A 27496-nucleotide genomic window follows, 5' to 3' on the forward strand; every position below is an offset into this window, starting at 1 on the left:
GCTGCTGCCGCAATGGCCGCCAGGGGGCGCTGCGGGGCGCGGTGCACGCCGGGAGCTGTAGTCCTGCCCGCGGGGCTGCTGGGATGCGCGGTCACGTGGCAGTGCGGCGCCGGCCGGGATCCCCATGGTAACGGCGGGCCGGCTGCGGGCGGCGCGGGTCGGGGCGCGGCGGGCGGTGAGTACGGGCCGGACCCACGAACCCCTGTTGAGGGCCGCGCCCCGCTTCCCGGTGAGGAGCGGGTCCCCGTGCGAGGCTCCTGGCTCCCGGTCCCCTTTATCAGCGGGGCTCCGCGTTAAGGCCTCCCCCCGTTAAGGCCTCCGTCGGGGCGGCCCCGGGGCTCGGCGGGGCCGTGCTCTGCTGCTGGGCGCCCTGAGGCGCGGCCTTCTCGGCACGTGGCGAGAAGTGAACCTGCGGGCTGCGCTGCCGCGTGTCCCGGCCTGCCGGGTGCTTTGCCCGGCGCCCCGACCCTCCAGCACTGCTGCGCTGGGCTTGTCTGGGGGCTGCTTCCACGCTTCAGCCTCTGCCTCTCCCTGTGCTTTCAACACGGGCGGCTCTGCCCCTGAGAGGCAGCCACGTGGGTGAGGTGGTTGCAGGGTGTGTTTCTTCCAGGAGTGCTGAAGCTCCGGTTTCAACTGGGAAGGGTGTTCACCAGATACCTGGGGACTTCTTATATATATATATATATATATATACACACATATATATACACACATGTATTTCCAAAACGTGTCAAGAAATGGGTGTGCTTTGAACTAATCGGCAGTTCTTGTTTCCTTGTTCACTGTTACTTTATACTTGCATTGCTCACTATAAGACTTCCAGGCTTACTGCTCCAGACGGAGTGTAGCCAGGCAGTGTGAAAGCAGAGTGAGCTGTGCTGCTGGCTGAGCTCTCTCCTGCTGTTCTTCCCCTGTGGAGATGGATGGAGACCCTTCTGCCAGGGTCTGCAGGAAGGTGCTTTGGGCTTCTTCATTGTAACTGTTGAGGCTGTGAAACGCTCTGTGTTTTATCTGCTTATTTTTAACCCAGATTCATTTCCATGCTCTCAGCTGCATCATACCATCAGCTAGAGGGTGAGGAGGCATGATTCAGGGCAGGGGCTTCCTAGCTTTGCTGGTGAGAAAATAGAGCTCTCTGCTTTGCTATCGCTGGCTTCCGTTGGTGTCCTGGGGACTGTGGGCAGGGGATCTTGATCTCATTGATACCAAGAGAGCGCTATGAAGGCTCAGGGAAATGCCTTGCCCAGCCCTTAGAGCTGTTGGGACAGTGGCAGCCTTGCTGCTTGCTACCAGTTTTGCTCCATATTCAGGAATTTTTGTCCTGCTGCTGCTCTCTGTGCTCACAGAATAGTCAGCCCGCTGCTTCCAACAGCGTCCCAACCAGCATGGAGCCAGCCCTTTATTATTTCAGCTTTTCCTCTGTGATGGAGCCACAGTTTTTCTGCCTAACCACGCTGGAATCCCTGGCCTCATCTGGCACCATGCACTGACGTCCTGAAAGCGGTGAGAAACGTGCAAAGTCCCCTGTGACTCAGGCAGCTGAGCCCTTGTCACCCAGCACAGCATGGAGGCACCGACCTGTGCAGGGAGCAGCTGTTTGCTTGTGCCCTGGGGTGAGGCCCTGGCTGGGCCCCAGCTCTTGGTCTGGTGCCTGCTGCCTCTATGGATGTCTGCCTTGCTGCTGTATGGCTTGCGAGCCCCCTGCCTTGCAGGGCTGTGTGATTAAAGGATCACCTTAAGGACTGGTGCACTTCTCACAGTTTCAGGTGTGGATTTGAGAGGCACAGCTGTTCAATAGAAGTGAGCAGCCCCAGCATACAAACAATCCCTGGATGCAGGTGGAATTTTGTGGCACAGCTTAACTGCATCTGGTTTCTCCTTGGTGTCTCTCCTCGACCCGAGTTGGCCAAATGCAAACTTGGTATCTTGCATCCTGCTCAGAGTTAGAGGAGGAATCGAACCCATGCTGAGTTTGGGGCTGCTTGTTTCCTGGAGCTCACCTAAGTGAGGGTGGTTTCCATGCTGTTGGAACATGAGTTTGCATCTTGTTACTGGGCACGGCAGCAGCTCAGGCACGCACAGTAAATCACTGTTTGATTTTGTTGAAAGCTTTAATTTTTTTTTTAAGCTGAATAGGTCCTTATGAAATGGGTATTGGCTTTAAATCCTGTTTGTGTTGCATTGTTGTTAACTCTCTTGTTCAGGCATTAATGGAATGCTGTAGAGCTTCAAGAGAGGGATGTGGTGTGACCTCAGATCTCCCTTAGGAAAAGAAAGACTCGATCCTTTCTAACTGTAAAGAGAAGGCTGAAAGCGTGGCATAGAAAATAACAGCAGATCACACATCTCTGACTTTGTTTCCTTTCCACTCCTGTGACTTTTGGATGCATGAGGCTGACAGCACGTTATCAGGTCAGCTCACAGCCCATGCATTTGCGAGCTCTTGTTATTTTAAGTGTGTCACCACAGCTGAGTTTAAAATAACCTTCCTGTTTAAACTCACGTGTCAGAGGCTTGCTTTGTGCCTGGGCTCTTTGGGGCTCATCCTTTCTCTAGAAGCAGCTCTGCTAGGAGCCCAAGGGTAGGGCTGGAGAAGCTCTGCTCCACTGCTGCCTCTTGGTGGGGCACACAGAGCTGGAGCACGTGGTGGTCCCTGTGGTGTGTGAGTCCTTAGGGCTGTGGCCATGTTCCAGCTGACGTCCAGAGCAGGCGGTGTGGTAATAAAAGGTGATAGCTGAATAACTGTGAGCAGGTGCAGCTTTACAGTCATCATAATGGTGACAACCTTGGCCTCTTTATTTATTGCGTGTTAATAAGCCCAAGCCAAAATCCATTAATTACCAGTAATGATGTTTGGGTTGGACTTCCAACCCTGCCACTTCACCCTGGGAGCAGATCAGGGCTTTTCCCAGCTCATATTTCCACAATAAAACTTCCAAATGTTGTACTGCTGTTGCGAGTGCCAGTGGGGACTGCTGCCCTTTGCCATAGGGCTAGGCTGGCAGAACCAGTGGCTGCGCCGAGCTGTGATCTTCCTGGCCAGGCCCCTGCCAGAGGCACAGGTGAGGGAAACGGAAAGGGGAAGCCTCGCTGAAGGGTGCCCAGCAGTGACGTGGTGGCTGCCCAGGGCCATGGGGCTGTGACAGCTGCTGTCCTTAATGCCCACTGCCTGGTATCTGAGAATACTTGCATCCCCTCTGCTGCTTCTGGATGTTCATTAGATACCTCGCTGAGCTGTCTCTAAGGTCATCCAGAGTGGAGGACTTTTGGGCAGAGGCTTAATGCCCATTGCTTGAGTGTTGTTCCTGGGCCCAGCAAGCTGCTTTCCTATCAGGTTGATGCGTCTCCTTGTCCTGCTGGTGTACCACTGTGTGTAAGCCTCCAGCGCGCTCCAAATCCCTTGTTACAGCTCTATCAGGACAAATGGCTTTTATTTTTATAGTGAGATGAGGCAGGCATAGCTGCAAAGCCTGGAGGGATGAAGTGCAGGTGGCTCCCGCTGGGTGGGCACGCATGGCCAAGCTGCTAGCAAGGCATGGTGACCTTTCAGTAAGAGTCCCCTGCAGGTTAGGACACTGGGGGCGCCTCCATTAACCTCTTGATGTTTTAATTTTAGGATTTCACATCTGTTTTCTTGGTGCGCTGGGGTCACTTTGGGGTTTGAGTGCGCTTGTTTGGCTGGGCATGTGGGTGCCAAGCTCAGACACTTGTTTACTGGGGGAACTCGAGCCGAGCAGGTGGCAGCATCTGAGCACAGCCTCTGTGCCCTGTGCTAATCGCCGTGAATGTCACAGCACGGCCGGGCTGCTCGCTGCACACCGATCGGGTAACACAGCACGACCCAGTTGTGGAGGGCACGTGCAGCTCCTGCAGGAGTGCTTTGGTGAGTAGCGTTGTGTCCTCAGGGCCAGGGCGAAGCATCCCCAGGTTAGCAGGATGCTGCTGGTTCCCCTGCTGCCTTCTGGAGGTGGCACTGCTCACCCACAGCTCTGAGCGTGGAGCAGAGCTGAGCCTTCCTGTACATCCTGATGGGGTAGTGGCTCCTGTAGGGTCCTGCGTGATATGTTTCCATCTCATACAGCATCTGGTTGGGATGCTGTACAAGCATGTATGGGAGACTGGGGGCCTGTGCAGGGTAGGGGTGAGTCTGGCCAAGCCCTTTGGTGGACCTGAGCTGCTCGTATGGAGCTGCAGAGCAACACTTCTGGTCTGGGAGCTACATTTCATGTGCTGCAGCCTACGCTTGATTTTCAGGTGACAAAGGAGTGTGTGCATTGCAAGAAAATGAAGGGAGTGGGGGGATGGTTAATGCTCTGCTTACCTTTCACTACTTTTTTTGGGTGTGTTTTTTCATTAAGCTTGAAAGCAGTTTCTTATCGCAGCTGTATCCAGGGGCCCTCCAGGCATGAGTTAAAGCAAGACAAATATCTGGCACGCGCTCTGTTTTCTCCTTTTCTTCTCCCCAGGCAAAAGAATCATACAGGTGTAGCGCAGTCGTCTGAGGAGGATTTAGGGCACCAAAAGCTGTGCAGCGTTTTGTCTGCTGGCTGCTTCTTGCAGGAGACTTTTATGTAGGGCTGTGATTAAGAAGAATGCATGTGTGTTGCAGGCAGACTGTGCCTGAGCACAGGGGATGATGTTAGAAGAGCCCCGTGTTTTCTCTTTGCAGCCTTCTCACTGAGCTGTTTCTGTGGAGTTAGCAAAGCAAGAAACTTGTTCATTGTCAAAGTGAAGGCTGAGGTTCTCATTCAACTGTGTGGCCTTGGGAGCTGGAGCTTTAAGGAGAGAAGGAAAACAAGAAACATTTTGGGGCTGCCGTAGAGCCAGAAGGGCTGCCTCGCCTTGCCAGGCTGGCTGTAGCAGCCAGGGGAAACTTGCTTTCACAAAGTCAAAGCTTTTGTGTGCACAGGACTTTTCCCAGGGCCCTTTATAAGTTGTCCTTCATGTCCTCTGGTGTCAAGTGAGATGCCAGCTCTTTCTTTGCTGGGGTCTGGCCCAGAGAGACCTTTGGGAAGCCTTGGCAGATGGAGGGACATGGGTTTTCATGCCACTTGGTGCCCTCCTGGCAGCAGAGTTGGGCCTGGCTCTTTAAGTCCAGTGATGCAGAGACATCCTGCAGGGGGCCAACTTTGCTGTGGCAGAGCTGTGGGGTAAGGAGGAAAGCAGATGCACTGCTCAAGTCACCGTGTTTCATGTGGTCATCTTGTTTCAGGCAAGTGAAGATGCTGCAGTAGATTACAGACTTGCTCTTGCCTCGTGCTATGGCTCTACATGGCCTCAGCAGGACTACAACACAATAACCTGGGTCCCAGGCAGGAGGAGAGCTTTGGCCTCAGGACAGACCCTCCTCCAGCAGAGCGAGAACAACAGCGCCGAGTGTGGTGCCTCACCCCTCAGCAGCAGGCAAGACCCATCTGGACTTTGGAAGGGCAGCACGTGGATGCCCACCAGGATTGTAGCCTGCCACCCTCAGGGATCCCTTTGCAACAATCGTGCTTCTTGTACCCTCCATCACCATGCCCATCGCAGCCAAGTGAAAGTGCCCAGCCCTGCCCAGAGCTGTGTGGGAGCACGCTGCTCTATCAGCGCTCCTGCCTGAAAGCCAAACCCTACAGCTTTCCTTTCCGGACCTCCCAGGACACCAGCTCTGTCCCAGGAAGGGCAATGTCTTCCTTGCTGATGGAGCCCTGCCTGCCACCTGCACTACCTGAGGAGCATGCAGGGTCTGGGCTGAAAGGCTCTGCCTGCAGCTTAAGTTCAGCTTGTCCTCAGCAGGCTTCCAGCTCCTGCAGACCAGTGCTCCACAGCAACTCCTTCCTACAGCCAAGCAGTGCTAAAGTGCCTTTGCTGCAGTCACCAGGAGTAAAGAAGCTGAAGAACACCCCCAGTTTTCCCATCATCGCATGGCCACACTCCAGGGCTGATGGAGACTGCTTCCTCCGTAGCCCTGCAGTGCAAAGCAGTGACCAGGAACAAACCTCTGTCTCCTCGCTGACCCTCGTGCCCAGCAGTGTGACCCTCAGGAATGAGCGGTGCTCTTGGCCGCTGGGAGACACTGAGAGGAAAACGCATAGCTTGTGTGAGGCCGAGCCCAAGATCAGCCTCACAGCAACTGTGCAGCAGCTGGTTGGACAGACTGCCACCTGCAGTGGCTTTGGACACGAAGTCAAAAGCTCTGGCCTTAGGAATGCAGGCACCCTGTCCAACAGGGACAGGTTAGGGCATCACATCATAGCACAACTCACACCAGAGGAAACCATTGCTCCCCAGAACTTGGAGATGGGCAGCCATCGCCTTAATGGTAACTCAAGCCTTATAGGCACAGATGGTGCTGTCGTCTGCACTAAACAGATCAGTGTTCATTTGGTGGCCTCCCATGCCAGCTCTCCCAGCCTCAGTTCCAACTGCAGACTCATGGGCACGCTGACGCTGCATGGCAATGAGCAGAGAGCCAGAGCAGAGCCTCCACAGCTTGATGCCATCTCTGAAGTGGCCACTCAGATGTCCAGCATCCAACTGGAGAGAAAGAAGTGTGCCTACGCGGTGCTCCCAAAAAAGCCTGAGTGAGTAGAGCATGGGGGATGAACGAAGCTGCAGGGAGGTGGGGCTGGACTCGCTTTCTTCTGGGTTTATGTTGGAAAAGGCTGTGCTATGGGCAGTGCAGGGGTGATTGTGAACAAACCCACATGAAACATCTTGTTGCAGGAGGAACCTTTCTTCAGTCCCAGGTCACACAGGCCCTTGGTGGCTCTGAGCCCTCTCACCTCCTTTTGCATCCACAGCGTGGAAATGTGGTGGGGCACTGCTTGGCAGGCTCTGCACATGTTGTGTGTGAAGGTTGCTGCCAGGCCAGCTCCAGCGAAGCATTCTCTAGGCAGAAGTGTGCATTCCTAAAGGAATTTGGAGGCAATATAGGACAAGGAGAATATGGAGCTGCACTGTGGGCTTTTAGGTGTTTTGGGCTCAGAAAGTATTTACCACTCTTAATGTAATGTCCTTTATCTCAGTGTTGCTGCTGGAGAGTCAGTGCTGGAGCTGAGCCACCCCCGGGATGATGTGGAGGAAGAACTCCCTGATGGCCTGGATGAGAGCTGCAGTCTGGAGGAGGAAGAGGACAGTGAGTGCCCATTCCCTAGGGAGAGCTGAGCTCAGCCCCGTGGTGTGTGCAGGGGCTGTCTGAGAGTGAGGTGTGTGCACAGCAGGAAAGCTGTGACTGCACACTGTCTTATGTTCATGCTGTCATTTTAGGATGACCTAGAGATTGTGCTGAAGCCCAAATCAATCTAGCAGCAAGGAGGAGTTGTGGAGATTCCACTGGGGAGTGGAGTAGGGTTTAGCACCAAAACTTACCCAGCTCCTGTCTGTGTGAAGGGCTGCTGGCTCTGCTCTTGCCCCACTCTTCATACCATCAGTTAGTGGGTGAAATTTGGGATCCAAGAATTTGAAGCAGCCCCAAAGGTTCTGTCCACAGGACCATTTGTTTGCTCTCTTTCCTCCTGCAGGTGACTCAGATGCTTCGTCTGTCACTGGCGTGTCAGCTAATGGCTCTGCGGCTCCTGTATCCAGGTTAGTAGCTCTAAATAGTGCACTGCAGCTTGGCATCTTTGTCTTGGTGTCAGAAGAGAGCTGTAGCATGTGGGGGAATTGGAATGAAGATGACAGCCAGCTTCCCAACCAGAATGGGCTTCCTGAAGACCAAAGCTATGGACAGCAGCCTGTAGAGTGCCGAGGGTGCATCTACCACAGCAAAACAGGGGTTTTAATTTCACTGCCATGGGCAGTTGCTGGGTTAGGTTTATTGGATTACATTGTGATCTTGCAGTTTCATTACTGTGCAGATGAAGCAGAGTGGGTGGTTTGGTCAGCCTGCGGTCATCTGAACCCTGTCTCTGACTTGGGTCTTTGCAGCTGTGGTGGAGGAGATAAAAGGAATATCAATATGCTGATTTCTTTTGCTTCTCCTTCATCCCTACTGGATTGCCACAGTGTGGCTTCCTTAACTGCATGCAGTCAGACCTGTGTCACCTCTCCAGTACCGAGCAGTCCTTCACTTTCTTCTAGAAGTCACTACACCCACACCTGCTACCAAACCCCTGCCAATGATGCCCACTGCATCCCAGCCCTTGCCTCTGCAGCATTCATTACATACTCTATGTTTAGCATCATCGTGCCCCCTCTCTGGAAGCATTCAAGGCCAGGCTGTGTGAGCCTCTGAGTAACCTGGTCTAGTGGGTGTCCCTGTCTATAGCAGGGGGTTGGAACTGGATGACCTTAAGGGTTCCTTCCAACCTAGAATCATAGAATGGTTTATGTGTGATACACTTGTGTAGCAATAGATGTGTTTATTAATGCTGTGTTTTCTCTCAGACATTATGGTTTGGCATGGTAAGAAGATGTAAATGCATTCAATAAAACTCCACCTTTCTCCCTTAAAAAATGCCTCAGCCAAGAGGGTTACAGCAGCTTAAAGGTGTCTATGTTACAATCTCTAGCCCATGTTCCTGTGGACCGGGTTATAGGGTTTGTTGTGTAACAAACTCGCTGCAAAACACAGGAGGAGATAATGCTTGGCATGCTTATTTGTTGCAAACTCCACCCCTTGTCTTTGCAGACTGGTTACTGGCTTTTACGCCCACTGCTTGCACCACATTACAGTGATGCAAATTCCTGATAACAGGATCAAGGCTCCTTCTGGAGCCATCTGATGTGCTGCGGCCAAACCCGGATTTGTGCCAAGGAATTACAATCAATATGATGTATTGCTGTTTAATAAACTTTTAATTACCAATTCTGGTATTGAAAAAAAAATGGCTGTATAGAAATAAAACACTTAGGAAGCACCCCAGCTTCCCTTCAGCCTCCTCTTTTCCATTCTCTGATCTCCAGCCCCACTGTTGCATTTTGCCTTCAGTGAGGCAAGGGGCAGTGCAGGAGACTCTTGTCAATGACTCCATTTTGTCTGCTGTTTCCAGTTTTCTGCACTATTGGTTCATTGTAGGTTTCTTGACAGTCAGTGGTCCTTTGGGGTCAGAACCTTCTCCTGAGGACTCTCATTTCCTGCTTGACAGACAGTTTTTGCCCCATCTCCTGTCTGTGGCCTTGTTGTCCCCGTGTCACTGCATTTACTGCCCTCCTTTAAATATATTTCTGCAAAGGCACCAGAAGCTCATTTCGTTGCTATGTGGCAATTACAGACAGTGCAGTGACTGAGTATACTTATGCATTTATGGATGTTGAGGTGTAAACCAGCCTCTGTGTGACTGCACGTGTAGGTGCTCCCCATGCTGTTTTCACCTTTATCCAGCTGCCTCCTGCTTCATCTCTCCTAGGAAATGTCTCGAGTGCCTGTCCCAGCCCACTGAAGATCAGGAGAAAGTGCTCAAACCCGCTCTTGTCTGCAGTTTATTCCCTAATGTGCCTCCGACCATCTACTTCAGTACTCGAGATGAGAGAGGTGAGCTGGGATGTGTTGCTATGCCACGTTCCAGCATCCTGGTTCTTCTCTGGCTGTTGTGTTTTCTGTTGCGTGCTGGTTCCATAAAGAGGATTAATACCCTCCCTGCAGGCCCGGTGGCTGTGCAACAGAACATAGGAAATGTTGTATCTAATCAAGATACTGTGTTTGGTTTCCTTCTGTCATTAACTTTTGGTTTTCTTAGTGGAAAAACTGCCTTGGGAGCAGAGGAAGCTGCTGCGATGGAAAATGTGCACGGTCACACCGAATATCGTGAAGCAAACCATTAGCAGATCTCACTTCAGAGTCAGCAAAAGTAAGTTGTGGGAGGCTGGCATCATCTGATACGTCGTGTCCTCCCTCGCCTTTAGCTTGTGGGCGTGAGAAGGCAGACTGCCTGTGAAGAGCAGAACAGGAGCTATATAGGCTTGGCGCTGCAGGTTGCTGTGTTCCTGCTTCTGCCTGTCCAGCCTGCGATATCTGAACTTATGGAGTCCAGGCAGAGCCCATTCTCCCTTTTGGCTTGTTACTAGTATGAACCACAAGGACGTATTCCTTGCCCATCTGGAGCAGTGTGTGGGGCAGTAGAGCTGCACTTTGGATGCTTGAGCTGTGCCTCTAGGTGGTGCTGGCACTCTGAGGAGGCTGACACTCTTCTGGTGCCTGCACCAACATCACTGCCCCTTGTCCCCATGAACTGAGGAAGAAGCTGTCCTCCACTCTGACTGTAACTGGGGAATTCACTGAGTTGGGATGTTGGTACTGAAGAGATGTGTAGGGGAGGACTGGGGATACACTGAGTGTTCACAGCTGCGATCTGTACTCTGGCATGTGATCTCCTAATGGTATTAACAGGACTCCTATGTGTATCAGGAGTTGTCTGCCCAGTTCATTTTGAGGCTATAATGAGACATGTAGGGCAGACCAAGGCATAGAATATCTTGCAATCCTACACATCCCTCTGCAGGGCAGAGCTGGTTAGCTAACTGCTTCACACTCCTGCTGGAAAACAGGAAGGTAAGGGTGTTTGGGGATTAAATCTGTTTCTCTCACTCTCGCTCTGCCCAGGTCCTTGCACCAGTCCTTCTTGTGGGCATATGACCCCTTGGGGTCATATCCCTCTCACAGCCCTTGGCTTGGCAGCTTTGCGGTGCCAGTGTGACTGCTTTGTGCTCTTGCTGTGCACTACCCATGGCACCCTTCTGCTGGCTCCAGGATGCGTTTGGGTTGAGAGGGTGTTGTGGGTGGCAGGGTGCTCAGTCATGGATTATTGTTTTTCCTGTAGAAAGCAATGACTGGCTGGGTTGTTGGGGCCACCACATGAAGTCCCCTGGCTTCAGAGCCATCAAGGAGCACCAGAAGGTAGGAGGTGTTTTGTGCTGATTTCCTTTATGCGTGTGGAGAGTGCTGGGAGCAGTTTGGATGCCTTCTCTTCAGGGCCAGGTGTTTGCTGTGCGGGCTGTCCTTGCAGTGTCCCTTCAGTTGTGTGGCAGCTGGTATTTCTGCTCTGGGAGATGAGCCCAAGAGGCAGACACACATAGGAACTGTGTGAACATCTCTGCTGTGAGCATGAATCCTGTACAGACCAAGGCTGTAGTTAAGCTGTCTTCACTTGTGGCTTTGTCTAACCACAGTTATTGTTGTTCGAAGTAATCCTTCCACTGGCAGAGCTGAGCCGGTGCTGGGTTCAGAGAGGATGTATCCCCTGGCCAGGGGGTGATGTGGAGAGGCAGGGGCATCTCACAGGATCTGGGTTCCTTTCCAGCTAAACCACTTCCCTGGTTCATTTCAAATTGGGAGAAAGGACCGTCTGTGGCGCAACCTGTTGAAGATGCAGACTCGCTGTGGGAAGAAGGAGTTTAATTTCTTCCCCCAGTCCTTCATCCTGCCCCAGGACATCAAATTACTCAGGAAAGCGTGGGAGGAAGGAGCTAGCCGCCAGAAATGGATTGTGAAACCAGTAAGGGAAAAGCAGCACTCGGCACCTTATCCCAGCATAGCTGCAAGGAGAAGATCTGATCTATTCTTGTTTGTTTTGCAGCCAGCATCAGCAAGGGGCATCGGTATCCAGGTTATCCACAAATGGAGCCAACTACCTAAAAGGAGGCCACTGCTGGTACAGAGGTGAGTGAAAGAAAGGGAAGTTGACAGGCAGCCTGGGACCTCCTAGTTTCTTGCCTCAGACCAGATCTGGGCAGTTGTCACTATGCAGTGAAGCAAAAGCATCTGGTTTGTGTCTGGATACCTCTACAGGCTGAGCATAATGGTGCTGCTGGAAGTGTGGCTCTGTCAGCTGTAGCTGGGTTCACAGAGATGCCGCTATTTCTCTGTGAAGTTTTAAGGTCTTGGGTATAAACTGTGCAGGAGAACTTTCCTCGCTCTCATTTTGACTGCACTGCATTTAGATTGGAAGTGCTATGCAAAAAGGTTTCACCCTGTCTCCAAGTTGATGCCTGTTTTTGCCAAGCCTTCTGAGGTGGTGTCAAGAGGTGCTCTTGCATGCAGAAATGGTAACTCTGCTGGTGCTTGCTTCTTTTGCAGGTATCTGCACAAACCCTACCTCATTGATGGGAGGAAGTTCGACCTGAGGATTTACGTGTATGTCACTTGTTACGATCCCCTCAGGGTCTACCTGTTCAAGGATGGATTGGTTCGCTTTGCTAGCTGCAAGTACGTTGTACAACAGGGGTACAGGGGATCTTCCTTGTTCAGCCACTCGTGGCTCTGGCACCCACCTCAGCTTGGGCAGGAGGCAGTTACACTGTGTATGGTGGATGCTCAGCGCTCTTGCTTGCTGAAGGAGCAGTCTTGAAATGCACAGGTTCACCGCAGACAAAAGGAAAACGTGATGTTTTGTTAATCTACCTTTCCCAATGCTCTAGTCTTTTATGACTGTGAAGGTGGGATTGCATCCCATTAGTCCCATGGCAGCCTGTTCTGTGCCTCATCCTTTGTCCTTCCAGCTCTGGGTCTGTGGGATAGAAACTGTGGAGGCAGCCTTGTTCCAGGCTCCCTGGGAAAGGGCAGCAGCAGAGCTGGTGTGCAGTCAGACAGAAAGGTGGTGTCTGAGAACAGAGCTGCTTGCACTGTGGGCCAGTAGGCAACCCGTTCAAGCTCAGACTGCTTGTGCTGCTACCATTTCCTCTAGGTACTCCTCCTCAATGAAGAGCCTCAGCAACAAGTTTGTGCACTTGACCAATTACAGTGTGAACAAGAAGAACACCGAGTACAAGTCCAACTTGGATGAGACTGCGACTGCGTGCCAGGGACACAAGTGGTAGGTGCTGTGAGGGGGGATTTGTCAATGCCCGGGGTCAGCTCTTTCTGTTCTCTGTTAAGTCAGCCTTTTTTCAGTATTACTACCCAGAACTGGAAGGTGTTTTCTGTATCATCTGCTCCTGCCAGGGGAAATGGGGACAGCAGAGTAATTTTAATTATCAGGACATGACGTTGAGGAACTGTGGTGCTGGTTTTGGTCATTTCAGAAGGAGGCTGAGGTCTTGCAAAAAGTTTCTGTTCCCTGCGGTCCCATCGGTGGGCTGATCCAAGTAGTTAGGCACTTGTCTCTGATTCCACAGTGATGTTTAAACTCTTTTAAAAATAGTGCAGGATAGAGTTCTCAATTTGTGGGCCTGGGCTGGCCTTTTTCACTTCAAAGGGAGCTGTGGAGAGTGATTTGGTGTAATAAAAATGCTTTCTTGTGCATAGACCTGCTGCTCAGTAGTCTGTTCCTCTGTGGGTACATTGAGAAGGGTCTGCTGTCCCCCAGCATTTGAAATCCTGTGGGACTGAGTTTGTGTGTTTTTTGGTACCACCATGCAAGTCAAAACTGGCTGCTCCCACATTAAAGATGAGTGGCTGTAATCAACTCCGTCTTGTGTGCAGGAAGCCTGACCTTTGGATTCCTGGCCATTAGCCACACAGTCTCATTTAAGCAACATCTGAGCATCCTTGGCTTAGTGTCAGGGTAACTTGCAGCGCTTGGTGTGGTGTGGGAAACTCCTATAAAAGCACAAACACTCTTCCCCTATCATCCTTCTTGCCACATTTATGAAAAAGGATTCTCCACCCCCAAAGCTTCAGTGAAATGGCTGTAACTAAATGGCTTTTGGGGGTCCTGATGGATTCCTGCTGAGCTGCTTCACAGCGCTACAGAGGAAGGCCTGCAAGAAGGGGAGGTTTGCTAAGGACACGAAGGGGGAGGGAAAAGAAGATCTGGAGCTGACGTACCATGTTCATGTGCTAATTTGGGACTTACTACTCCAGTACTGAGGCAAGTCTATGACAGATTTATGGTTCTGGTAGCTTGGTCCTGCAAGAACAGGGGCCAGGATTGGGAGAATTGAACCAGGAGTGGAGTGGTTTGAGAATGGTAGAAGGATGCTGTGGTCAGGAGAAGTGGAGGTACATACCTTAGCTTTCTGCTAAGAGCCCTGCTGTTTTCACTTCCCCGGCAGGGCAGGGCAGCAAGGGGATACAAAACCACCTCTTTTGCTCTCTCCCAGGGCACTCAAAGCTCTATGGAATTACCTGAACCAGAAGGGAGTTAACAGCGAGGCCATATGGGAGAAGATTAAGGACATCGTTATCAAAACCATAATTGCGTGAGTCCTGGTGCCCCTTGCTCTGCTTCTGGCTGAAGGGTGCACCCCTGGCCCCTCTGGCTTTTTAGCCCCTACCAGTCTGGTCCTTTGGCTCTTAATCTGAGTGCTGCCACCACTGCTGGCTTCAGTCTATCTCTCTAGATCCTTTATGTCCTCTTAGCTGTGTTCTTGCTGCTGTAGCTGCAAGGCATGAATAGACCTGATACTTCCTGGATCCACCTACAGTGCAGGAGGGAGGACCAAGAGGGTGTAGCATACATGGTACTCTGCCCAGCTTGCACCCACTGCACCACTTGTGCAGGATGCTTCAAAATAAAGGTCCCTTGGTGCTGGCTGAATTTTCTATTCAGAAGTGGATCCTGCCTGACAGGGGGGTTGTTCAGGATCTGATATTGGATTCATACACAGTGCAGCAGCAGCTTGCGTGATGGCTTTGGTCTTTCAGCCCATGCATTCCCACAGCATGTGGCTGTGTGCACTCTCTGAGTTGGCAGTGTGCTGTGAACAGTCAAGTCTCTGCTTCCTGTCTGTTGGAAAGGAGTATTTTCTCTTTGCTTGCAGATCTGAGCCGTATGTGAACAGCCTGGTGAAGATGTATGTGCGGCGGCCGTACTGTTGCCACGAGCTCTTTGGGTTTGATATCATGCTGGATGAAAACCTCAAGCCCTGGATCTTAGAGGTCAACATTTCCCCAAGGTAAAGCAGCTTTTCCTTCAAAGTCTGTCTCTGGGCCAGTGGACATCAGACTTTCTTTTACTATAAAGTAGATCTGGCCTACATTGTCCCCTGCACTGAAAGATTGCTTTGAAGGCTCCCGCTCCTAATTGCAGGAATCAAAGTCCTCCCTATCTACAGAAGCAGAATCCATCCATAGCTCAGCAGCCTGTGCTGGGCATGTCTCAGCTAGAGCCAGGGAATAGTACATTAAAAAAAAAAAAAAAAAAAGACCAAAGAAGGAATGTGTCATGTAAGGAATGGGTGATGGCAGAGATTTCTTTGTGTGGGCAGAAGTGCTTGGCAGCTCTGCTGCCTCATGTACCATTCATTCCTCTCTTGCTTGTTCCCCAGCTCCACCTGGCCATGTGGTCTCAGCTATGCAGGCAGGGCTGGGAGCTGTGGTGTGCCTGGGCACAGCCTGTCCTGCCTGCCAGAGTTGGACGGGCACAAGCCAGACACAGGAGGGATCACAGGCTGGGCTCTAGGGATGGATCTGCCAATTTCCTGTAACCCTCTGGGTGGAGGGACATGAACAAACCATTTTTGGTGGGGAGTCCTGAGAGACACTCCATAGGGAGTGACCTCAGAGCCATGGGGCTCAGAACCTCCATTCTAGCACTCAGAATGCTGTGATGTTTCTTTCCTTCAGCCTTCACTCCAACTCCCCTCTGGACGTGAGCATCAAGGGCCAGATGATCCGGGACCTGCTTAACCTTGCTGGCTTTGTTCTGCCCAGCACAGACAGCGTAGCCTCAAGGCCTCAGACTAGAACTGATTTCACCTGCAGGTCAGCCCCATTCTTTTTTCAGGGCAGAAGGGCAAAGCAGGCTTTTCTCTTGGAGGATTTCATTGGGGGGTGCTTCTAGAGCCTGTGCTTGCTAGTCCTTCAGTTGGAATTCTGAGGGACTTGCGTTATTGCCTGGGTATCTGGTTCCTGCAGTCTCCTCAAGGAAGGATTTATGCCCGATTTACAAGTCCATAGTTGGAAGGGAGAGCAGGCCAGGGTAATTCATGCTTGCTCTGCAGTTAGTCAAGTCCTCCTTCCCTCTGCCAGAACTAGCATGATGCTGAGCTGCACTGCCTCTCCATCTGCTTTGAGGGCTGGCTGGCTGTGTTGGGGCTGGATCTGCTTACCCCATCCCCCAGAGCTGACATGCTGCCGACTTGAGCAAGAAGAGCACCTGTTATTTTGCAAAGGATAGAGCAGTCTGTTCCTTAGACAGAATTACAGGTGTCAGAGGAGGTAGACCTGTGGTTGTGGGTGTACAGTCTTGTCTTGCAAAAGACGAATGTTTTTTTGCATAGGGCTAATTTCTGAGCATTTCCAAGCCCCTTTCCTTCTCCACAGCCTGGGATTTTACTGGTTTCAGACTTTGTGCTGTGGGAAAAGGAACCAGCCCCGCTTTGCAGCAGAGTGGTTGCTGTATGTACACTGCTGAAGGGACAGCTTTCTGGGTTGAGCACCAGTACACTGTGATGTCTGGGCATGAAAGAAGATGGGACTCCTGCCCTCTGCCTGCTCTGTGCCTTCAGCAGAGAAGAGAGGCTTCGAGCATGGGCCCATTCCAGCCCAGGCAGCTTTCGCCAGCTCATCTGTGGCACTTTGATCACAGGCTCATTTGCAGCTTGCGACTGAGGTGATGAAGGGCAGGTGCCCTTGGAGGAACCTGCAGAGGATTAACCAGATCCTTAACGTGGTTCAGATGATGCATTACCAGAGTTCCTGCATCCAGGGACAGGCTTGCTTAACTGTATTCCCTGCCCTGGAAAGGATGTGAGAGAGGTTTTGTTTGTTTGTTGCATGTGGGCACAATTCCAGTAGATTTATGTGTTCCCAAGAACCATGCAGTGCAGCCTCAGGGCTCTGTTTGGATCTCTGAGCTACTAATCATCATTGTGGCAGCAGAACAAGTAAGCTGTGTTGATATAAGTGTTAAAAGGTGTTGGGCAAGTATCTCCCAGCCTCTGGCATCCCCGAATGGTTCATTTGGGTGCTTAGAATAATTGAGATGCTTGCTGGTCAGATCGTACAAAAGGCCAGGGTTTCCCGTAGCATATGGAACTGGAGATGCCTTTGAGTATTGGGAATTCTTGGATAATGCATGAATGCATTAATCCCCCAGTGTTCCCCGTTCTTGTACAGTACCAGTACTGAGTAGAAGTACAGCCAGGCCTGGCGTAGTTAGTGGGCTGCATCTCGGGTGGGGTATAAACCTGAGATCCATCCAGGCTTCGAGTACTCTGAATCAGGTCACAGTGCATTTCTGGCCCTTTTTCATTGCATGTGGGCAGGAGGTGATTGTTAATGTTTTCAGTGAGGGAGCACTATAGGGCCAGAGCAAGCAGCTGCCAGGATCTTCCTTGTTGCCTTACATCCTACATGGATCCCTGCACTGATGCATAAGGCTGTGGATGCATTACTGATCCCAGAAATAGTGAAGTCCTTGGAGGAAGCATTCTCTCTTTTATGACATTATCCTGGGGGTGTCATGCTGAGAGGAGCCTTGCAACGTCAGGACTTTGCTTTGATTACTTAAATATTCCATTGCCTTTTTGTGTTCTCAGTCAGGGCAGTGCTTTGAAGGAGAAACCCAGACCACCCTCTGAGTGTTTCACAGCAGAGAAGTTGAAGAAGGCCTATTACTTGACACAGAAGATACCTGACCAGGTATGATACAATAGTCACTGGTACTGAAACTGCCAGAGTATTGCCAAGCCGCTGTCTCAAACAATTCCATATCTGTTTCAGTCCCATTTCCTGATTGTACCTCTGTGTGGAGACACCCAGATGGTGGGGGGCACCTGGGCTTCAGCAGGTTGCAGCGTTGTAGAAATAGGGCAGTTTTGCTTAAACTACTGCTGCCCTGACTTGTATTTGCATTGAAGTGGACATGTGCTGGTGGGATACAGTACCCATGGGTGCCCAGATAGGGTCTGAGCACTGCATGTTCCTCATATGTTTCTGTGCAGCTCTCACTGCATTTGCCAGTTGACTGCATGCGGTTTAGCTGGGACACTTCCCTTGTGTGCAGCATGACAGGCTCTGCAGCAGAGGCTGAGTGGCAGAAGTGGGGTTCTTGTCAGCTCTCAGTACCACTGATGTTTAGATTCCTTCCTTTTGCAAGTGGTCCGTGTGCCAGAGATCTCAGGCTTGGGGAGGCCTCTTCCTGGAAGGGTTTGCAGAGTGGGGAGATGGAAAAGGGAACTGAAAAAACATAGTTCACTTTTCCCTGACCCTGAGATGCTCTTGTCTGCAGGATTTTTATTCTTCTGTCTTGGACATCCTGACCCCGGATGATGTTCGTGTCCTGGTGGAAACAGAGGATGAGTATTCCCGGCGTGGGCAGTTTGAGAGGGTGTTTCCCACCCACATCTCCATGCGCTACCTGCGCTTCTTCGAGCAGCCTCGGTACTTCAACATCCTGGTGACCCAGTGGGAGCTCAAGTACTACTTGAATAAACACAAAGGTAACTGCCATCTGAGAGCTGGCACAGTTACCTGAGTCAGGCAGGCTGCCTGCCTGAGGCTGTGGGAGACTTTTGACCTATGCATTTTGAAAGGGAGCTGCCTGCCTCCGCGTTACCCTTAGGAAACATATTCCCCTCTCAGAATGCTTCAGATGCTTGTTCTGAGTTGATCATAGATCTGGTGCTGTGTTTACAAGCACAATCAAGCATTTCCAGGTTCCTTAGGATATCCTAGTTCACAGCTGTAGCAGCCTGGATTCTGCCTTCACCCTGCAGCTGGCCTCTTATTCCATACCGGTGCCTTCTTTTGAGGAAGGAACAGCTTGAGTCACTGGGGTTTGTCCCTTACAGGTGCTTTGTGAAGTGAAGGCAAAATTAGGCCTGTTTGAGTCTACTGCTGCGTTCTAACATATGAAATAGTGCCAGCATGTAGGCAGGAGAAAGGAGCATTTTTCTGAAGCACAGGAAATCCAGCTCTTATCTCCACTTTTCCAGGACACCTCTGTATTCCAACAAAAAGCGTCTTTTAGTGAAGTTTGCTGGGCCAGAACATTTCCTTCCTACTCAGGGTGATCCTCATCGGGGCAGTAGGAGGGGCTAGTTCAGGAAACAAAACTGAGTTGTAGTGTGAGATGTTAGAGAACACAGAGAGAGCCTGTGGTTCAGGGTTCTCTTTCAAGCCCCTGCCTTAGCTGGAGAGGTTTCTGAAGGAGCCAACCCTCTACTGAGACAACTGTATGTGCTCCTCATGTGACTTTACCTAATGCACAGCCCCCAAAAAAACAAAACAGAAAACAAATAAGAAAAAAATGGGGCTGGGGGGTTGGGAGGAAAAGCTTTTGTCACTCTTCAGTGGTATTTAAGCTAATATCAAAGGGGTCAGTAACTGTCTTTCACAGAGATAATAACCTCGTAGCCCTCTCCAGCTGTGCTGTCAGCATGTGTCATTCTTTGCCTCGCTAATGCCTTTTCTGGATGCTCTTCTGTCAGTTGGAAGAAAGACCCTGTCATCGTCTTCACTGAAGTGCTGCCCAGAATTCTGCTACTCAGACTGAGCCCTGGCTTAGTGCTCCAGCATCCTCCTGGCAGCCCAGCAAACAGCTCTATCCCTTTGCTGCCCTTTATCTATGAGCAAAACCCAGCCTCTGCCCCCTTCCCTTTCACATCCGTTCCTCACAGCCCTCATCTCTCCCTGGCCAGTAAGTTCAGAGCTTTGTCTGTTGCCCAGAGCTGGAGCAGGGCTGCCCAGCTGTCCTGCTCCTCTCAATCCCCAACACATGTTTTTTTTCCAGGGTCCTGGGGCATGCGGAAAGGTCACTGGGGATCACAGTTTGGGAAGCAAGGGGTTCCTCCTATAGCCAGAGCTGGTATCATATAACAAAGCACAGTAACCCCAGCTGGAGAGCATCAAGTTCCTGGCCACTGCTCTGCCGGTTCATGAATCTCAAGGCACCTTAGCCTCATGTGTGCTAGGAATGGAGCCCAGGTCTCGGCCCACACTGAGCTGTGTGTGCTTGCCTCGCCTAGATGTTTCTGGGCAGGGAGGAGATGATGCAGTTGGTAGATGGTGTGCGAGGAAGAAGCTGCCTGAGCTGCTGTCCTCTGGGAAAGGAGCTGGTGACCACAAAGCTGCTCTATGTGCACTGTAGGAACTTTTACCACTGCAACCCAAATCAGGTGCTGCTGTTGGCAGGCACCAGGCTCAGGGGACTGCTGGTCTGGTCCAAATCAGCAAATCCTGTGCTGCCCCAGTTTCCCTGCGTAGCTGAGCCTGCTTCTTGGTGTGTCTGGCTCCTTGGGAGGAGGGCAGGCACTGCAGCAGCCCACGTGCTGGCGTTCAGCAGTGTTTGCTCATACAAAAGGTGAATGCCCTTGGTTTACCCCGTGTTTGCTGGGGCTCAGGCATACGTTCAAGTTGTTACTGCATGGTTAGTTCATTCTGTGCAGCATTTTTTGCATTCCCCAAGCTGGGGGAGATGTAGCTGTCCATGAGCTTCCCAATTCATTCTCGCTTCTTGTCTGTTCTGTCACCTCCCAGGTCTGGAGCTACTGAAGAAATGGTGTGTCAAAGGCTACCACACTGGGGCAGGGACGGATTTGGCCCAGACGGTGAGCATAGCTATGGATAAGCTATGGAAAGGCTGCTATGAAAAGGGGGGCAGAGAGCCTGTGAATCTTTGTGTTGTCCGATTGAGGAGCTCTTTCTGCTTCTTCCACTTTCTGTGCCTCCTGCCCTACCTGTCTGTGCTGTTCTTCCCTCTCTGCTAAGGCCTCCAGCAGTCTGGAGAAACCCGCATTTCTCTGTTTCCCACACTAATATAAAATCTCTGCAGTCGATCAAATTGCAACCACTTTGCATCCAAAAATTGTTGGGCGCAATGGGCACAGCCTGACATATTTAGCATCCGGCCTGCCCTTTATTCCCCTCGGTGAGGGAACAATCTCCGTCTGTCACTCCTGTGCCTTAGAGCAGGCTGATCCAGTGAAGAAACCCACTCTTATGACCTCAGGATGCTCTGTTCCCACTTACAGCAGAGACATTCATTAAGCAGGGAGTGAAGACTGCTCTGTTTGCTATTCTGGGAACAGGCTGGTGGCAGTGATGATGCGTAGCAGTGTTGTGAGGCAGTTGAAGCTGAAGCACAGTAGTGCAGCCTAAGCACATCCCAGCCTGTTCTCTGGGCACTGTAGGTTGGAGGGTTTTGTCATGGCTTAAATAGCCTTTCGGTTGTCTTTCTCTCCTCCTGCAGTGGTCGTTGCCAAAGTCCTTCTTCCTCCAGAAAAGCAGCGTTCAATCAAATGGCTTCAGTAAACTGGAACTGGACAGGCTGGGGTAAGTTTTCCCTGGCTGGGATGCGCACTGTGTGGCTTTGGGACTGGTGTCCAGACAGAGCTGGCAACAGGAAAAGCAGCTTTGTTTCAGGGGAGATAGAAAGTGGTTGGCTTACAGGGTCCGAGGCCAGCATCTCATTTACAGAGTGCGACTGGTAGGGCTGGCATAATGTCTACAAGACTGGGCTTGTCTCCTTGGCACTGTATGCCCTGCTCAGATGGTGCAAGGCCCCGGAACAGCTGGAATGGGTGATGTCTGGGGAGTGGCTGTCGTGGTCCAGGACATGCTGACAAGATGTGTCCAACAGGGACCTGCACCACCTTGATGGAGAGCAGAGGTTCTGCCCCAGTGTAGGGCTGGGGGAGGAGGAAAGTCTGCAGAGCTGCTGTGCTCTGCCAGCTTCACCGAGTGAAGTTAGGCTGCAGGGTGGGTGCCACTGGCCTGGGCAGCTTGCTGCAGAGAGATACAAGACTGTGGTTCCTGAGCCAAATGGAGCTCAGGCATACCCTTAGCCTTTGGAGTTAAGGGAAAGGAGATCTTGTGCCCAGACAAGAACGTGGTTGGGTTTTCATGCAACCAGGGGGACCAACCCCTGACCCTTTTATTTCTCCTGCAGCGACCTCCTGTCACCGAACAATGGAGACCTTGTGAGATGCCTGGAGCCCAGCCCTGCTCAGAGCTTACCTCTCAACAAATGCACTGCTGGAGCTGACCGGAAGCCTGGTGGCTGCCTCTCAGGCACCACTGCCCTGGTGCTGTGAGCAGGCAGCTGCCTTCCCTCCCTGGGGACACCTCAACCTACCTCAAAGGAAGAGACAGAAGCTGGTTCTGGAGCACAAGTCCTGTGGAGCTCCCTGCACTGCACACTTGCCAGTGGGCTGTTCCTGGAGAGAACTGTGTGATTTAGTTTTTAAAAGAAATGCCAAAACCTGGCCTAGTTGGATTTGTTGACTGTTGTTCAAGCCTGTTGCGGTGATGGTTTCCTTCTTGGTGTAGGATTTGGATGAATTGGGCGTCAGCTCCCTCTCTCCTTCCTTCACCAGTATGGGTTGAACCCCTCCTTGCCTGTGTTGCTTTGCACTAACCCTGAGCCCCAGAGAGCCGGCAAAGTTGTCTGCTCTTCTCTCACTGCAGGCCAAGGCAGGGGAGGACCAACTACCACTCTGCTATCCTGGAAGGAGCAGGGCTTGGGTCTTCCAGCCTGTGGGTTTTTATTCTGTCTGAGTACTTGTGCCTGCATCCTCTGGCTTCTGCCCACCACTGCCCCAAGCTCTGGCCTGGCTTCCAGCTGCGGTGGGTCTGGGGAGGGAGCAGCCCTTCACTGCAGTTGGCTTTGTGGTACTCTGCAGTGTGCACACAGGGGACTGCAGATGGGTGCTACTCTCCTGCTCTGTTTTTCCCTTCATTTCTCAAGCTGTTTCCATTAAACTTTTGCACATGGCTGCTCTTGTGCCCTCTCTGTCTCATCACACCTGGTGGCCCCTTCCATGATGAAGGCACGGTGGGTGCTCAGCTGGGGTGCTGTGGGCCTTGGGGCTTGCAGAAAGCCCTTCCCTCTCCTTTCCCCTCAGCCCCCCATGCCCGCAGCAGGCCCTGTTTTCTGGTCTCCTTGGTGACAATCTCATCGCTCCTCGGCTTCTCTCCAGCACCTGAAAATAGCCACCGAAAGTGGAGATGCCTGCTGCCAGCACTGCTGCCGTGGCCAGGCTGGAGCCAGGCTGCCCTGCTTGGGGCTGGACGCCTACATCTGCAGGCCAGTATCACACGGCGGTGAGGCAGCCTGGGGGGGACCCTTGTGCCACCCCAGCGCCACTGGCTCATCCCCAGCCCTGAGTCTCCAACCTCATACCCCCTCTTTTTCTCCCTGCCTTTGGGTAATGCCTTTGCTGTAGCTCTCGGAGTAACTCTCTTTGCTCCTCGCACCCCATACAACGTGCACGGGGGTGCTTGCAGCCGCCCCTGCATCTCAGGGGTATTTTGGGAAGCTGTCGGCTGTGATATAAACTCATCTGCCTGGCACCCCTGTGGGGGCCCATGGCCCTGCTCCCTGCCATGACCAGGGTCCAGCTGTCCCCTGGGCTGAGCTTGAGCCACCCTGTCCCTATGGCCAGCCATGGGTCCGCTCGCCCACGGCAACTCTGGGGCTGGCCCGGCAGTGGGCCAGGGTGATATTTGAACCTTCCTGAAATAGAAATGGAGCTGGGAGCAAGCATGGGGTGGGAGGGGGTGGCCCATTGAGGTAAGGAAAGAGGTTTTGGGGCTGGTGATGTGAGATCTGGGGGCTGGGAATAGGCTGGATGGCAGCAGGACCCCAGGATGGGCTGTGGCATGGGGACAAAGTGCCCAGCCAAGCCGTCCCACACTGTGCTGGCTGCCACTGGGGCCGCCTATCCTTCACCATCCAGTGGTACGTGCAGTGCCGTATCCCTGCTCCTGCTGCAGCAGCTGCATCCTGGTGGTGCAGAGTCCCACTCTGGGTGAAAAAGACTTGGTGGGCTGGGATGGCTTTTCCTCCTCTGGCCATCCATCCATCCATCCATCCCCCGTGTCTCCAGGTGCAGCAGGTGCCGCAGGCTGAGACGGCGGGGTGACGCTGTGGGTGCTGCCTGGTGGCGGTGGCCCCCCCGCATCGGTGGGGGCATGGCTGGCATTGCTGAGTGACACCCTATCTGCCAGGCCCCGGCCAGCCGCAAGCCCAGAATAGCAGCGCTGTCCTGCAGTCAGCATGGAGCAACTCTCCAGCCCTGCCGCTCCCCAGGTACCCTCAGGACGGGTGGGGGGCCAGACTCAGTGGCCCCCACTTGGGACCAGCCACACTGGGTGGGGGGTTGGCGGCACCTTTTCTATGGCTGGATCGGTGTGGGGACAAAGACACGGCACAGTGTGATCCTCCTGCCTGCCCCCGCTGTCCCCAGCTGCTGGGGAATGATTGGGGTGGGGGGCATTTGTTTAAGGTCACCTCCCTGCCAGGGCAGCTCTGGCCTCCTTGGAGGGCGATCCATGTGGCTTTGTTGTTTTAGGGTGGCATGTAAACATTGGCTCTGCTGCCAGCTCTGCCTGTGGTGCGTGCTGCTTTGTTATGGTAGGGTCTCCTGGGGGACTGATGGGGGTACAAGGCCAACAGGCTGGTTATGATTGTCTCCCCTCCTGCCTGGGCTGCCCCTTTGTTATTGTAGGGTCTCCCAGCTTGAGGCTGGGCATACCTAGCCCCGTGTGGCAGGTGGGGCTGGCAGGGCTCTCAGCATCAGAGGAAGCTGGAGTGGGATTTACACCTTGAGGACCAGAGGAGGGAAAGGAAGGGCACGGGGTTGCCTCGGCTGGAATAGTGACAGGAGTGCTGTGTGTTCTGGCATCCCACGCCTTGCACCTGGGATTCTCCTGGAGCAGAATAGGCCTATGCTGGCAAGGAGCTCTCTGGGGCTGCACCCTGGGGGAACCAAGCAGTGAGGTGAGGGCAAGGTGGGCTGGCTGCTGCTGACCCCCTGCCTCTATGTTCCCCTGCAGATGGTGCTGCTGGATGCTGCTGCTGCCCGCACTGTGGAGAAAGGTGGGTAGCAGACACGGGGATGAGCAGTGAATAAATGGATAGCAGGTGGGGCTGGCTCACTCATGCAATGAGTGCATAAGCCCTTGGCCTGCTTGGGAAGCCCATGTCACCCAACTCAGCTCCTTCCAGGCTGAACAGCTGCTGCGCTCTGAGCTGCCTCTGTCCTTGCAGAGTGGGCTCTGGGGGTTCTGCTGGCCCCAGCAGCATCCCCTGGTGTGGGGGCACTGAGACCCGGCAGCTCAGCTCATTACTGGGGCAGGTGTGCCCACAGGGTTCCCAGAGGCACTACATCCCAGGGGGGAAGAGGAGGAGGAGGAAAAGCAAAAGAGCTCTGGGCCCGTCACTTTCACTCTGGGCAATGAGATCCTGGGACTGGAACCCGACAACAATTTCCAGAGCCCTGACGCTGAGGTTTACATGCACTTCATGAGGAGTCACTGCTGCTATGACGCCGTCCCTACCAGCTGCAAGCTTGTTGTCTTCGACACCACGCTGGAGGTGAGACCACAAGGATCACTGGGGACAAACTGAGTGTGGGGGGGTCCTCAGTGTTCTCCTGATCCAATCCCTGCTCTGCTGGCAGATCAAGAAGGCTTTTGTGGCACTGGTGGCCAACGGGGTGCGGGCAGCTCCACTGTGGGACAGCAAGGTGCAGAGCTTTGTGGGTGAGTGCCAGGGCAGCAGAAGGACTGCTATGGGATGTGGGCAGAGTGGGCAGCCCCGTGTCTCCACAGGGATGCTCACCATCACTGACTTCATCAACATCCTGCACCGCTACTACCGCTCACCCCTGGTGAGTGCTTCAGACTGTGAGGGGCACGGTCCTGCACTCGGGGTGATGGGAGGGATGCTGGGGAATGAGGCAGCCCTTAGCCATGCCATCCTGAGTAGGGCATCTTCCTGTCCTCAGGTCCAGATCTATGAAGTGGAGGAGCACAAGATCGAGACGTGGAGAGGTAGAAGCTGGGGATGATAGGGGATGTCTGGGCTGGGGATGTCATACTCAGTGTGGGGGGTGGCTCTAGGAGTGTGGGACACCACTTGCAGCTCTCTCCCTTTGCAGAGGTGTACTTGCAGGGCTCCTTCAAGCCGCTGGTCTACATCTCTCCGAGCGATAGGTGAGCTCCTGCCCAGGGGGGAGATCTGGCAAGACCCCCAGCCAGGGGTGGGCACCATCTCAGGGCACCGGGGGGCTTCTGGGCACAGCCACATCCCCCCACCTGCAGCCTCTTCGACGCCGTCTACTCCTTGATCAAGCACAAGATCCATCGCCTGCCTGTCATTGAGCCCATCTCAGGCAACGTGCTGCACATCCTCACCCACAAACGCATCCTCAAGTTCCTCCACATCTTCGTGAGTACGGGATGGAACAGAGATGGGGCAGCCCGTCACCGCAGGGTGAGGTGTGTGCATGTTGTGTGCTCACATGCACTGCCCGCTTCAGGGCTCCACCATCCCCAAGCCACGCTTCCTAAAGAAGACAGTGCAGGAGCTGTGTGTCGGCACCTTCCGTGACGTGGCCGTGGTGCCTGAGAATGCTCCTGTGTATGCTGCTCTGGAGATCTTTGTGGACCGCCGTGTCTCTGCGCTGCCCGTTGTTAATGCTGCTGGTATCTTATAACTCCTACCCTATGCCAATCCCAACATCCCCTCCTGCCATCCCCTCCTCACCCCCCTGCTCTGTCTCCTTGCAGGCCAAGTGGTTGGGCTCTACTCCAGGTTTGATGTCATTGTGAGTATTGAGCGTGTTCGCGTGGCCATGGTGGCACGTGGGAGCACATCCCAAGCATCACCATCCCTCCCAGCACCTGGCAGCCCAGAAGACCTACAACAACCTGGACATGAGTGTGCGGGAGGCGCTGCGGCAGCGCACCGTGTGCCTGGAGGGGGTCCTCACCTGCTACCCCCACGAAACCATGGAGGACATCATTGACCGCATCGCCGAGGAGCAGGTGAGCTGCAGGGGCACATATCCCTTCCATTCACCCGTGCCATTCCCTGCCCGCTGCCCACCTGTGATGCTCTGCACCCACAGGTCCATCGCCTGGTTCTGGTGGATGAGAACCGGTACCCGCGGGGCATCGTCTCCCTCTCTGACATCCTCCAGGCCCTGGTGCTCACTCCCGCAGGTATCGATGCTCTTAACTCTTAGCCCACGACGCTCCATCTTTCTCCATTCGCACCCTCCATTTCTCTCCACTTCAGGTAGGCGCTGCCCCTCTGCCACTGCAGACCTGGCCAGGGAGGGGGGTCTGGGGGCACTGGGGGTGCCCAGGTGGTGGCAGTGATGTTGTCCCAGGGTGTCTAGGTGGGATGCAGGCTGTGCAGCTCTTAGGGCTGGGTGATGGTTTTGGGGGTGTGATGCACCCCAAGACAAAACCCGTCCTTTTGGCATCGCCTGCTGGCCTTCATGCCCACCTGGTCCCCAGCAGTGCCCCATGCATAAGGTGACAGGACTGCATTAAGCAGGCGTGGGACCTGCACAGCGCCCACACAGGTGGCAGTGCCAGGGGAAGACCATCAGTATGTCCCCATCCAGACCAACCCCATCTCCTTCACCAGGGCTTGCATAGGAGCCCAGGATGGAGGTTGTCCCTGTGCTCTGTGTCCCATGGCTGCAGGACAGGATGCAGTGCCATGCTGCAGGGTGCCCAGACCGGTGCAGTGCCCGCAGGGGGTTATGGCCTTGCATGCTCTCTCACCCCGCAGGCATTGACCGACACTCGCTCTGAGGACACCAGGGAAGTGCCAAAGGCTCATCCAACACAGGGCCTCTTGCTTGGGTACCACAGGGCCATGGAAGGAGGCTCGGGGTCCAGGGGCTCTCCATGGGAGGGCTGCCCACCTGCCCTGGTCCTGGGACTCACTCTGAG

The 27496-nt window shown here is 53.3% G+C and overlaps 2 protein-coding genes across 6 annotated transcripts; both read left to right on the forward strand.

Annotated features, from left to right (window-relative positions):
* The first annotated feature begins 78 nt into the window (after positions 1 to 78).
* TTLL4 (tubulin tyrosine ligase like 4) lies at positions 79 to 22519 on the forward strand. 2 transcript variants are annotated; one of them, XM_072341786.1, is made up of 19 exons: positions 79 to 175; positions 5213 to 6563; positions 7008 to 7117; positions 7503 to 7566; positions 9330 to 9454; positions 9660 to 9770; positions 10740 to 10816; positions 11220 to 11414; positions 11496 to 11578; positions 11996 to 12124; positions 12603 to 12731; positions 13960 to 14058; positions 14620 to 14754; positions 15425 to 15562; positions 17341 to 17443; positions 18033 to 18243; positions 20282 to 20352; positions 20994 to 21076; positions 21693 to 22519. In XM_072341786.1, the coding sequence occupies exons 2-19, from the start codon at positions 5272 to 5274 to the stop codon at positions 21835 to 21837; spliced, it is 3300 nt and encodes a 1099-aa protein (XP_072197887.1). In that variant the 5' UTR covers positions 79 to 175; positions 5213 to 5271; the 3' UTR covers positions 21838 to 22519. The 2 variants fall into 2 exon arrangements, with proteins under 2 accessions (XP_072197887.1, XP_072197890.1); XM_072341789.1 differs by lacking the exons at positions 20282 to 20352; positions 20994 to 21076; positions 21693 to 22519 and adding an exon at positions 19234 to 20232.
* A 1282-nt stretch (positions 22520 to 23801) lies between these two features.
* PRKAG3 (protein kinase AMP-activated non-catalytic subunit gamma 3) lies at positions 23802 to 27355 on the forward strand. Of its 4 annotated transcripts, none has more exons than XM_072341957.1 (12): positions 23802 to 23834; positions 24581 to 24623; positions 24883 to 25121; positions 25207 to 25288; positions 25358 to 25416; positions 25534 to 25579; positions 25687 to 25741; positions 25850 to 25976; positions 26068 to 26233; positions 26318 to 26355; positions 26429 to 26575; positions 26659 to 26775. In XM_072341957.1, the coding sequence occupies exons 1-12, from the start codon at positions 23802 to 23804 to the stop codon at positions 26773 to 26775; spliced, it is 1152 nt and encodes a 383-aa protein (XP_072198058.1). The 4 variants fall into 4 exon arrangements, with proteins under 4 accessions (XP_072198058.1, XP_072198059.1, XP_072198057.1 ...); XM_072341958.1 differs by having other exon boundaries at positions 24895 to 25121; XM_072341956.1 differs by having other exon boundaries at positions 25207 to 25416.
* The last annotated feature ends 141 nt before the right edge of the window (positions 27356 to 27496 follow it).

The sequence above is a fragment of the Excalfactoria chinensis genome, chromosome 7 (assembly GCF_039878825.1).
Source record: "Excalfactoria chinensis isolate bCotChi1 chromosome 7, bCotChi1.hap2, whole genome shotgun sequence".
Lineage (NCBI taxonomy): Eukaryota > Metazoa > Chordata > Aves > Galliformes > Phasianidae > Excalfactoria > Excalfactoria chinensis.